Here is a 13,800-nt window from a genome sequence, read left to right as displayed (position 1 = left end):
AAATTTGAAAATTTGACAATTTGAAAATTTGACAATTTGAAAATTTGAAAATTTGGAAATTTGGAAATTTGGAAATTTGAAAATTTGAAAATTTGAAAATTTGATAATTGAAAACCTTGAAGTGCTTAAAAATTTGCAAATCGATTACAAAGTTCACAGAAGCTCCCCTTACTCCGTTCACTGTTTAATGCAACAGCGTGCACGATAGTATCGACGGATATCGATATATATTACGCCATAATGGTTAGGTAGTTCTTCAGTCTGTCTCTCGTTTGCTCGTTTTCCTCGAGGGGAAGTGTAAAGTTTGTATATCGGGAAACAATTGAACATTGGCTGCCTTAAATGTATCGAGAAACAATCGGAACACCTGGGAAGACTGTAAAATAAGAGATTATATGTGTCAGCCCCGCAACGGAACGGTGAAGCGGGCTTTTTCGACCGGTACGGAATAGTTCATATTTTCCATGGTGTCTGGTATCGTAAAGCGGTTACGAGGCAATTTCGATCAAACTCACCTGCCGAATAGCCTATTGAAATGTATTTGATATACCACCGGATAGTTCGCGTGCATTCTTAACGCGTTCGATGTTCCTATCACAATGCGTCTATCTACTGTGTACTCTAATTAACTGCAATTGTACGAGCGTTCAAAAATTGACACTTGCTTACGCAATTAATTTAGCGGTGATTTTAATTTCACCAAATTTTCAAATTTCCAGATTTCCAGATTTCCAAATTTTCAAATTCTCAAATTTTTAAATTTTCAAATTTTCAAATTTTCAAATTTTCAAATTTTCAGATTTTCAAATTTTCAAATTTTTAAATTTTCAAATTTTCAAATTTTCAAATTTTCAGATTTCCAAATTTCCAAATTTCCAAATTTCCAAATTTCCAAATTTCCAAATTCCCTAATTCCAAAATTCCCTAGCTCCTAAATTCGTTAGTTTCCAAATTTCCTAGTTCCCGAATTCCCTAGGTCTCAAATTCTGTAGTTCCCAAATTCCCTAATTCCCAAATTTCCTAGTTCCCAAATTCTCTAATTCCCAAATTCCCTAGTTTCCAAATTCTTGAGCTCCCAAATTTCCTAGTTCCCAAATTCCCAAATTCCCTAGTTCCCAAATTCTCTAATTCCCAAATTCCCTAGTTTCCAAATTCTTGAGTTCCCAAATTGCCTAGTTCCCGAATTCCCTAGTTCCCAAATTCCCTAGTTCTCCAATTTCGCTAGTTCCCAAGTTCCCTAGTCCCATAATTCCCTAATCCTCAAATTCCCAAATCCCTAAATTCCTAAGCCCTAAATTCCCTATCCTCCAAATTCCCTAGTCCCTACTAATATCTTCCTAAAAACGAATTTCACAAATTGTTTAACTATCCCTCACCATATAAAAATCGCAAAAATCCCCCAAAAAAATCCAGTAGCAGCTCACAATATTCCTGTAACAATAGAAATACAAATTATGCAAGTATAATATTCTTGCAGAGGTAAATTTCACAAACGATCAAAGTATTCTTCACTCGTGAAAATTGCTAAACCCCGTTTGTCAAAAGCGCGATAATATTCGTACTAGCAACAGGAGTAGGAATTAACTAAGTATCCTTTTCCCCGTGTTAAATTTCTTCGAAATTATAAGGAGTCGGTTCGTAAACGCGGCATAATATTCTTGCAGGAACAGGAGTTAAATACCCCGCATTCGTAAGTGCTTCTTTTTTCCACCGGTGGAAGATAGCGGTTCAGAGAAAGCGGCTTCATAATCGACCTAAATTTTAACCTGGACGGAGTATATTTCTTCTTTTTCGACAGACTCTGCTTCCCTTGGAAGTAGTAGAACCGCTTGGAACAGGCTAATTAGATCTCGCTTTTCCACGGTTTACGGGAGATATACTTTTTCTCCAACGTAGAAAACTGATAAAACGGCAGCGAATGTTATTTTAATCGTGCTTTTGACTTCTCGGGGGGGAAAAAATCGTCTGCGCTTGCTTTTTACCTTTTTGGAAAATCCGGGTCGGGAAGTTTAGGGAGGGGGGTGGAAGACACGTGTACACGCGTGTTCTAGTTCTTGTAATTATTTCAAATGTCACGTCCAAAATGTTCAAATTTACTCTAACGTGTTGGACCGTGGAAAATTGAAAGAATTATGCTGACAATTTTTTTAGTGAGTTACGCAAATCACACTATAAAATTTGTACAAATTATTAAAAGATAATACTTGACATATTGACCAGAAATTTTATACAGAATCTACCTTGTATCTTCAACTATTAATTTGTAAATATGAAAGTGAAAATATATTTTATATCTGATTTATACTTCTAGAGCTGAAACAATATTTTGCGCTTTATTAAATAATAGCTTTACTAATTTCGAGACGTGGAGATTTGGGAATATAGGGAATTCGGGGCGTGGGAATTTGGGAAATTAGGGATTTGGAAATCTAGGGAATTGGGGACGTGGGAATTTGGGAATCTAGGGATTTCGAGACGTAGAGATTTGGAAATCTAGGGAATTGGGGACGTGGAAATGTGGAAATCTAGGGAATTTGGAGGCGCGGAGATTTGGAAATCTAGGGAATTGGGGACGTGGAAATTTGGGAATTTAGGGAATTGGGGACATGAGAATTTGGGAATCTAGGGAATTCGGAACGCTGGAATTTGGGAATCTAGGAATTTCGGGTCGTACAGATTTGGAAATCTAGGGAATTCGAGGCGTGGGAATTTGGGAATCTAGGAAATTCGGAAGTGATTTTGGGAATCACTTTATTAAATAACCCTACTCATTTTATCAATAATAAATTTTTTAATATATTTCAGTAATAGTAACATGCACTTCTTAACCCCTTTTGAGGTTGAGAAAAATCTCTAAAAATCAAAAACTAGATAAAGTAGAAAATTTTGTATCTCAATATTTTTGTTGCTGAGTGTACCCCAATAGATTTCTGTTCCTACCCACAGAACGCATCAGCGTAGTTCCTCGTTTATTAAACAACAGATTATTCGGCTGGTCATTTGGAATTTCGAGTTCCACTAACTTCCTGCTTTTCGTATTTCGATTTTATGAAGAATTCTATACACGCGTAGAATCCGCGATGCCGGGTCGTTTTAACCGAGGAAACTGCGCCGAACAACTTCCTGCACGGAGGATTGAAAAACATTCAACCCGTACATATTTCGCTGAGATATTTATCGACTTGCTAAATATTCGACGATTACGCTGGATAAAATACACTATAATTGCCTCTCGTTTTTGCTATTTCACTTCTTTTATTATAAATTGAAAAACCTTCCTCCGTTATGTTCAATCATATTTACTTTGTTATACAGAAATTATTTTTAAATAACAGACACGATTAACAGTAATTATTCTTGGTAACATGAATTTTCTTCATATTTGCATTTTTTTAAGAAATCCATATTTTTATAAGCAGCGTTAAAAAGTTTCAATAGTGGAGAATTTTTTTATGAATTATATTCAGATGTATCACACAAATATTTCCACCCCTTGCAGTACGTCGTGCGGCTCGACATTTCTCTTGCCTCTTATAAATAATTCAGGTAAATAAATTGGGTGAATATTTTCATTTCTTTACTAGTTCAAATAAATGAAAAATTTATCATACTGTTGTGATACATTTTTTTGACTACCCTCTCTACTTCTGGTTTGTGAAGTAAAGTGAATTGGGGACGTAGGAATTTGGGGATGTAGAAATTTGGGAGTATAGGGATTTGGGCTCCTTGAAATTACAAATCTAGGGATTTTGTGTCCTAGAAATTTGGTAATTTACGAATTTCTGGACCTTCAAATTGGAAACTTAGAAATTTGATATTTCAGAAATTTTTTATCTAGGCATTTAGGGTCATAGGTATTTAGGGATTTAACGATATGGAAATCTAGGAATTTAGACGTCTATGTAATTTGAAATCTATAGATTTAATAATCGAGAGACTTGAAGTTGCAGAATTTTGAAAACCTCTGAATTACTTAGTTAAATTAAAAAATTGTAGTTACAAAATTTGAGTATTTAAAAATGAACTTACGTAACTTGAAAATTGGAAAATATTAAACAATTTGAGAATATTGAAACGTTACGAGTACTCGTTATTTTTAAAAATACTAATAAATTGTATAAAACTAGAAATTTCAAGTTAACATAGTACAATGAATAGTTTATCAATGAATACAATTATGAATACAAAAATGAATACAATGAATCTTTTATATTACACAACGAACGGAATTAACATAACGAGTGCAGTTAATAAATATTAAATTATAATAATGAACGCAATTAGCGACTTTTATACCGACATAAAGCAATTCTAGATAAAAGCTAATATTCGTTAAAATCATTTCATTTAATTAACCATGAAACGTAATTTCGAGTAAGGTGGATTCAATACTTTTGATCAATAGCGTACGCTTATAAATTTATTAACGCACAAACTTCGACGATCGATAACATTTCGCGCGCTCAAAGGAGAATGAAGTTTGAAATTTTTAATGAAACCTGAAACACGGTTAATTAACGGGCTCTGACTTTCGAGGCCAAATATATCGATCGCTTTGCAGCATTGCGATTGGTTTATCGTTCCTAACGCGATGATGGGCAGATCAAATACGCGACAAATTTAGAAATTTCGAAAATCACACTCTTTGGATCAAATCGATATTTGCGTAAATCAACACATTTCTAAAAAAAAAATAATCATTTCCTAAGAGAAAAAAAATCACACCAAAAGATTTTTTTCACACATAATAAATTTGCAACAAATTATAAATAATTAATTCTGAATAAACAAAGGTATCATAATTATTCCCGCATATTCGCAAGCTTTGTTTGAAGTGTGTCGCAATGGGTTAATGAATCAGCTGCAAATTTAATTCGTATAATCAGTTCCGTCGATTAAACGCTTAAAATACGGGGTGGTATTTCGAAGGACTCAATCGAATAGTTCGTAGAAATTAAGAACGCGGCAATTTTTCAACAGTATCGATAACGTCGACGGTAAATTTACACGGTCGGTTAACAATTCATGAATCAAGAGCTTTCCATTCTTCCTTGAGCCCGGAACGCTGATCACGTATCGCGCGATTGAAACGAGTAATCAGGTATGTAATCTAATTCAAAAATGTTGATACAATATTCAATCATGGGGAAAGTTTCGCAGCACGAGCAAAGCTAAATAGCTTACACGGAGGAAACTTAATTAGACGCCTATAGGGACCCATAACGCAACGTAGGAGAATTTCCCGAACGCTAATAGCATCGGAAAGGGTTAAATTCTTGTTTCGGATTAATTTTCCTGTTTCGATTACTCCGCAAATTCTGCTCGACAAATTTTACGGATCGCCTGGAAATATGTGTCTACAATTTATTCCTAATGCAGGATTAATCGATTCTATTGCAGTACGAGGTAATTGAAACTAGATTATTATTACACAATGTCCGTAATTAATTTAGTTGCCAGGTGAACTGTAACTGATACTATTAAATCCTGTTGCTATTTTCTAATACGGAATATCAGTGTTTCCTTTCTAGGCTAAAATTATTTATTCTTATTTTTTTTATTTAATATCGTTTTATTCGTTGGAGATTTATTGCTGAGAATTTATAAGTCATTTTTTAGTAGAATTTATAAATATATTGTTTATTGTTCGATAAATTTATTAAAGATCAAGGGTGAATAGGTAGGTTGAACTTGGGAAACCAATATGGCCGACATGCGCAGTACATTCAAGAGTGTATAATAAGTCTCTAAAGATTTATTCTTTAAAGAAAATTTATTGATGAGAATTTATAGGTATATTGTTCATTATAGCTCTTTAATATGATTTATAAATATATTGTTTATGCTGTTCTATAAATTTATGGCTTAAAGATGAGTTGAAGATGAATAGACAGCTTAAGCTTATGAAACCAATATGGCGTCGACGTGCGCAGTACACTCAAGAGTGTATAATAAGTCCCTAAAGATTTATTCTTTAAAGAAAATTTATTGGTGAGAATTTATAAGTATACTGTTCATTATAGCTTCTTAATATGATTCATAAATATAATGTTTATGCTGTTCTATAAATTTATCGCTTAAAGATGAGTTAAGGATGAATAAACAGCTTAAACTTGGGAAACCAATATGGCCGACATGCGCAATACACTCAAGAGTGTATAATAAGTCCCTAAAGATTTATTCTTTAAACAAAATTTATTGGAGAGAATTTATAAGTATATTCTTCATTATAGTTTATTAATATGATTTATAAATATATTGTTTATACTGTTCTATAAATTTATCGCTTAAAAATGAGTTAAAGATGAACAGACAGGTTAAACTTGTGAAACCAATATGGCGTCGACGTGCAGTACACTTCGGAGCGTACAGTAAATTTCTAAAGATTTATTCTTCAAACAAAGTTTATTGCTAAAAATTTATAAGTATATTGTTCATTATAGCTCTCTAATATGATTTATAAATATATTGTTTATGCTGTTCTATTAATTAATTGCTCAGAAATGAATTAAATATGAATAGATAAGTTAAACTTAAGAAACCAATATGGCGTCCATGGGAGGCGCATGCGCAGTAGCTCTAGAATACAGCTTACAAAGTTCAGAAAAGAATCTTCACAAATTCAGAAATTTAGTATTTCGGAACTGGGTTATTCGAGGATTTGAGGATTTGGAAGTTGGAGAGTTTGAAAGTTTATGAATTTAACAATTTAGGAATTCGGGAAATTGGAACTGTGTAAAAGTGTGAACTTACCAATCTTGGAATATGTGAAGGTAGAATTTGAGAATGTATCGATATGTAATTCGACTATGAAATTTAGAAATGTGAATGTGGAATTACTGCACGAATAAGTGAATATGAGAATGTGTGGATGTGTGAACAGGAGAATATGTGATTTGACAATGTGTGAATATATGAACACCAGAATGAGGAATTAAGGCCGCGAGATGGTAATGTGACGGTAGTAAATATTCGCTCTCGCAAAATGTCACATTAATATAACAAAGTAGCGGCACACAGGCAAGATAATGAAGTACCCGCACAATAGCGTAGCAAAGGAATAAACGTAACAGCGCCCGCAGCAGTAGCACATTAATCGAAGATCGGTGCCTTTAAGATGGCAAGCGTTCCCTCAGTGAATGCAGTTGATTCTCAGATAAGTTGGCAATAAAAACTTGCACGCTATCAGTGCTACTTTTCTGGCAGCGTAAATAGGGAATTTCATAGTCGTCTATCCGGGAACCTCCCGTTCTATCATCCTCACAATTCCTCTTATTAAGTTCTCCGAGCGGCTCATATACGGGCGTCGTCGTATCGCTGTGAACCCGTTAACCCAGACTGGAGATCGTTTCACTCGAAACGCGCCCTATATTCAGGCAACGTAAACGCGCTCGTCGCAAGAAGCGGCGTCACTTTTTCATCGGTCCCGCTAAATCCCCCTAAACCCGGGTTACACCTCCGGCAAAGCGTGCTGCCTTGTTGTGTACCGGTTAGCGCCGGCCAACTTCCCGTGGCGGCCTCGAATAAATCGCTCTGTGCCGCGGAGTTCCGCGGTAACTGCTGTTACACACGGCGAGTTACGAGAACGCGTAAAGGTCCATTTACACACGACCGTGCCGTTACGTACCCCTACACCTACTCCCACTTCGTGTTTATTCCACGAGGTATAGCTTGCGGTCTCTTTGGTCACGTGCAATTTACCCCTTTCTTCATCTGTGGACGAAAAGGGCAATCTTTTATTGTCGTTTTATGGACTACCTACGGTTTTAGGCTACGCTCGCTTCAAAGTTAGATTAGGTTCTCTTATAGATTCTTTACTAGTTTTTGTAGGATTTGGCGGGATTTTACTGTATTGTGGGTTAGGTTTTTATTGGGTTTCTAGTTTTTATAGGGTTCGGTTCACAGTAGATTTCGGTTGGATTTCTATTAAATTTTTATTGGGTTTCTAGTTTTTATAGGGTTTGGCTCACAGTAGATTTCGGCTGGATTTCTACTAAATTTTTATTGGGTTTCTAGTTTTTATAGGGTGCGACGCCTAGTAGATTTCGGCTGGATTTCTACTAAATTTTTGTTATGTTTATAGCAGACTTTTACTAGGTGTTTAATTGACTTTTAGTGGAATTCTATTTTTAGTTCCGTCAGATTTCTACTAGATTTGCTGGAAGTCTATCAGATTTCTAGTAACGTCTTACTAGTTTGCGTGGACAAACCATAGGTTTCCAGCCAACATTTCTCAAGTTCGCCGTAGTTTCCATATAATACTTCCCTTGGGTTTCATGTAGAATCTAAGTTCTCCGCAGATGCGATCTACAGAGAAGATAGATTTTCCATAGATCTATGTCAGGTTCCACACTCGTGAAGTCACAAAGTATCAAAATTCCAGAAATAAAAAAATTTCAAATTTTACAATATGGTCCCTAGGGCCATAGTCTAAAAGTTCCTAGAGCCCAAAGTTCCATGGTTTGAAAATCCCTAGGCCCAAAATCTCCGTATCCTGAAAATCCCTAGGTCCCAAGCTATTTCGTAGCATCCCTAATTCCCCAAACCTCCATGTCTAATCTTGAAAATCCCAAAATCCAAGCCCCAAAATTCCAAAGTTCTAAGTACCAAAATCCCAAAATCCCAAAGTCACCAAATCCCCAAATCCCCAAATCCTCAAATCCCCAAATTCCCAAATCCTCAAATCCCCAAATTCCCAAATTCCCAAATCCCCAAATTCCCAAATTCCCAAATTCCCAAATCTTCAAATCCCCAAATCCCCAAATCCCCAAATCCCCAAATCCTCAAATCCCTAAATTCCCAAATCCCCAAATCCTCAAATCCCCAAATTCCCAAATCCCCAAATCTTCAAATCCCCAAATCCCCAAATCCCCAAATCCCCAAATCCCCAAATCCCCAAATCCCCAAATCCCCAAATCCCCAAATTCCCAAATCCCCAAATCCTCAAATCTCCAAATTTCCAAATCCCCAAATCTTCAAATCCCCAAATCCCCAAATCCCCAAAATCCCCAAATCCCCAAATCCCTACATTCAAAAATTTCTAAATTTTGCCTACTCTACTACACTTCTACCAAACACCCCCACGAGGTCCCTGACCGCATCTTTCATTCCCCTCGCCAACAACCCGTCTACTACCCCGAAAAATACGCGTATTAACAAATCTATCATCCCCGAATCGTACTGCGAACCGAAAGGGTTAATGTCATTCGCAAACTGCGGCAAAAGGGCGGCAAACTGGTGCAGCTACGTTCGCTTGCCAGGTTGGCCAGCGTTCGCAGCCGAGAGTGACACCCGATGCCACGAGCAATCGATATCACGAAGAAGGAGGTACTCATCGTTGGTCCAGCGTTAGGTTCTTCTTGTTTCGACGTTCGTTTGCATGCCGACGAAACAATGCGACCCGTCCTTTGTCTTCCGGTCGATTGATCGATGCTTGCGGTCGTCCGTTGTTCCTTTTTTTTGTAGTTTTTTTTTATTCCGTGCATGCCAATCCGTGCCCGGTGATAAATCCCTGGTAGATTCATCGAGGAAGATGAAGGACGACTTGTATACGGTTCTCTGTTGCAGAAAGCCGAGAGCAACGCGACCCAGGTGAAGCTGATGAACCTGGAGCTGGATGCAGCTGGATTGTACAGCTGCGAGGTGTCCGCGGATGCGCCTTCCTTCCACACGGCCATTGTTGACGCCACCATGTATGTTGTCGGTAAGAAACCCTCATTATTTATCCTCGAGTCATACACAACCTCCTTGGATCATGGGAGTTGCACCTAAATGGTGCAACGTCAGTAATCCGAGTTGGCTAGTTACATTCAGACATGGTATTATGGCTGTTTGTTGGTTTGCATAAGAGCAGATAATTTGGATATTACGTGACTTGGATATGACTTTGGATGTTATATTGAAATGACAGCTTTTGACCATTGAACAACGTTGTTGCTGTTGAACCTTGAAACTAGAGATTCTACATACGTGTACATGTATAGATGTACACATGTTGGATAATATGACTTGAATATGACTTTGAATATTATATTTAAGAGACAGCTTTTGACCATTGAACAACGTTGTTGCTGTTGAACCTTGAACCTAAAGATTCTACATATGTGTACATGTATAGATGTATACATGTTGGATAATATGACTTGAATATGACTTTGAATATTATATTTAAGAGACAGATTTTGACCATTGAACAACGTTGTTGCTGTTGAACCTTGAACCTAAAGATTCTACATATGTGTACATGTATACATGTACACATGTTGAATATTGTATGACTTGAATATGACTTTGGATATTATATTTAAGAGACAGATTTTGACCATTGAACAACGTTGTTGCTGTTGAACCTTGAAACTAAAGATTCTACATATGTGTACATGTATACATGTACACATGTTGAATATTGTATGACTTGAATATGACTTTGGATATTATATTTAAGAGACAGATTTTGTCCATTGAACAACGTTGTTGCTGTTGAACCTTGAACCTAAAGATTCTACATATGTGCACATGTATACATGTACACATGTTGGATATTATGACTTGAATATGACTTTGGATATTATATTGAGAAGACAGCTTTTGACCATTGAACAACGTTGTTGCTGTTGAACCTTGAACCTAAAGATTCTACATATGAATACATGTATGGATGTACACATATGTATACATGTATGATTGCTTAAAAGTAGTTTCTATACCACTTCTTGAAACTAGAGCTTCAAGCTCAGATGATCAAAAGTTCTCAGATATCCAAATTCTCTACAGGCAAACTTCACCATCCTCAAGTCTATCCTTCCTCAACTACTCAACATGTTCTCATTTCATAAATATGATAAATTCAAAAATTTCTCAGCGAACAACACAGTGTTTCCCCAAAATATCTCCAACCTCCCAGCACCTATGACAATCGATCATCTACTATCTACAAACACACACACACGCGTGTCAGAAGTGGCATAGTCTCTTGTTAGCTTTCAGAGGCAATCTTCTGCACTGTAGAGGAGGCTGAATGTCACGCAGCAGTCGGCCGACAGTGTTAGCTTGCAGGCGTTTTCGAACTGCGAATTAATGCCAGCCGCCGGCTCGGTGGACTTAAGAGCTTAGGCGAATCGCTGTGGACCGAGCCGAAGATAATACTGCGGGTATACGCGGCGGAATGAACCGGAATTAGGTGTCTTAGGAGCACAGGGTTTCCACCTTTTGCTCCATTTTTATCCCGATCGAACTCTCGACATTTTATTTCGGATAATTCGTTTGCCTTTTTAGACCACCGGCAAGATGGAGCGGCCACGCGATCATAAAGTAGATTTCTCCTTTTTTACGTCCCTGGATGATAAATTACCTGGGTCATTAGGCGAAATATTCTTTTAGATACTTGGGAATTTATTAATTTATTGCGTAACCGGTAATTTTGTCGCGCTGGATAATGGAAGGATTGTTAGGTTAGGTGTACCTTGTTTGATTTGTACGAAATTAATTATTTTCGTGTGTAGTCATTTTAATGATATTTCTGCTTGTTTATAGTTCTGTTATAGCTGTTATTTCTGTTTGTTTATAGTTGTTATTTCTATTTCATTTATATTTCTGTTATATTTGTTATGTTTATCTTTTTGGGTTTATGTGCTGCATTGAAAGGTTAAGGTCAGTTAAGGTTTGATTAATGGTGAGGTTATGTCATAGTTAGGTTAGGTTGGTTCCATCGTTATGTTTGATGAGTCAGACTATTTTTAAACTTCATAAATAAAACATTAATACAGTAACATAACAGTATGTTAATAACACAGTAAAATATATTAAGTACAAAATTATTTTCATCGTTCTTGATCAATGATATAAAAGTGATGGGAAAACCATAAAAGATGGCGGATGAAAGATAAGTAAAAGCTAATAGATAAAAGATAAATGTTTTATGGAACAAACATGACAGATGAAAGATGAATACCTAATTGTGTCTGACATTCTTAATAACAAAAATTGATAAAAATTGCGAAGTAAAATTGATACGTACTCTGTTGATCAACGAAATAGAGATTTAAATTGAAGCAATTATAGATAGAATATAGCCGTATTTCATCGCGATCAGTTATCGATAGCGTATCCCATAAATAAAGTATGGAGAAATGGAGTTTGTTAGAGCGAAATGTCCACTTTCGCGTAATTACCATTTGAATGAATTGCGCAGCGTCGAACAATGAGAATTTGAATTTCGGTGTACACCGTGTAACGTGTCAAATTTGAGGCCATCTGTTTATGCGCATGTTAAACACGGGATAATCAAAAGGCTAGTTAAATTATAATATTATTCTATCGGTTCTATATACATTCGATTACCATTTGTTTGAATAAAACATCGGATGACAAAATCATGAATTTACAGAAATTCTAGATAATTCACTTTACATTGTGTCACGCGTTTATATCATCATAGATTAACGAATTACCTACGCGATCAATTTTGTGACGTAAAGTGCTTGTTGAATGCATAAGTTTTCTTTGATGAACAATATTTTTTAACAAAATATTACATGTTTAAATTAAAAGCAATATTTAGTATCATTTTCATATTGATCAATAAAAATGTAACAAAAAAATTGCAGAATATTAATAATAAAATATAACAAGAAGAATAAGAGAATATTAACAATAAAATGTAACAAAAAAATAGGAAAGTATTAATAATAAAATATAACGAAAAAAAGATAGCAGAATATTAATAATAAAATATAACAAAAAAAAAAAAAAATAGGAGAATATTAATAACAAAATATAACAAAAAAAATGGCAGAATATTAATAATAAAATGTAACAAAAAAAAATAGCAGAATATTAATAATAAAATATAACAAAAAACTAGCAGAGTATTAAAAATAAAATGTATAAAAAAAAAATAGCAGAATACTAATAATAAAATATAACAAAAAAAAAGATACCAGAATATTAATAATAAAATATAACAAAAAAATGTAGCAGAGTATTAATAACAAAATATAACAAAAAAAATTGCAGAATATTAATAATTAAATATAACAAAAAAAAAATAGCAGAATATTAATAATAAAATATAACAAAAAAAAAATGGCAGAATATTAATAACAAAAAAATATCAGAATATTAATAATAAAATATAACGAAAAAAATAGCAGAATATTAACAATATTTTCCTCGTTAAAAAATGTGTTTGTCATACGAGTAAACAGGTTCGCGGTTGCCGTACTTGAAGAATAATAGAAAGGGGATTGCATTATACATCGAATACAATTAAAGCGATCGTCGAAGGTAATTTAATTACCATTTTATTGTAACCCAATTAACGTAACTGCCGTTTGTTTACGCAGTAAGCGTTCAAGCAACGAAATCTCCGAGAATAATAGATCATTAGAATTTGAAATTGTACCTTTTGTCGGATCTGCAACTTTGCCAAAAGACGCGATTAAAATATCAACCGAAGCGACGTTTAGAATAAAAGGGAATTCAAGCATAATATGTTTTTAATGCAACTAGAATAACGGTATGGATTGTAAATTTGTAAGAGGGTCTTTCTCATTGTTATATACAGAATAGACGTCGAGCAAAAAGACTGGGTATAGCCATTTTGCAGTATCCATTCTCGGGTAATTGCCGTTTGTTCGGCTAGAATAATGCTTTAATGAGCACTTTATGGGGCCGTTAAATTCCTCGTCTCTATATTTCGCGTAGATTAAACAAAATTTATAAAGTGTCGCGACAAATTTTTTCCCCGTTCAATTATCTAACTCTCGAGATAATAATACAGGACAATTGAAATGAGTTAAT

General features: G+C 35.1%; 1 protein-coding gene across 2 annotated transcripts in view; it reads left to right on the top strand.

Annotated features, from left to right (window-relative positions):
- LOC100882940 (uncharacterized) overlaps nucleotides 1-13,800 on the top strand; it is an 82,856-nt gene that overhangs the window by 28,054 nt on the left and 41,002 nt on the right. For both annotated transcript variants that reach the window (XM_012288200.2, XM_012288206.2), the window contains exon 3: nucleotides 9,568-9,703. In XM_012288200.2, the coding sequence (XP_012143590.2) occupies nucleotides 9,568-9,703 (136 nt within the window). The remainder of the gene's footprint in view (nucleotides 1-9,567; nucleotides 9,704-13,800) is intronic.

This window comes from Megachile rotundata, chromosome 2 (genome assembly GCF_050947335.1).
Source record: "Megachile rotundata isolate GNS110a chromosome 2, iyMegRotu1, whole genome shotgun sequence".
In the NCBI taxonomy this organism is placed as follows: Eukaryota; Metazoa; Arthropoda; class Insecta; order Hymenoptera; family Megachilidae; genus Megachile; species Megachile rotundata.
Note: the sequence above shows the minus strand (reverse complement) of the source record. Positions and strands in the feature narration are given on the sequence as shown.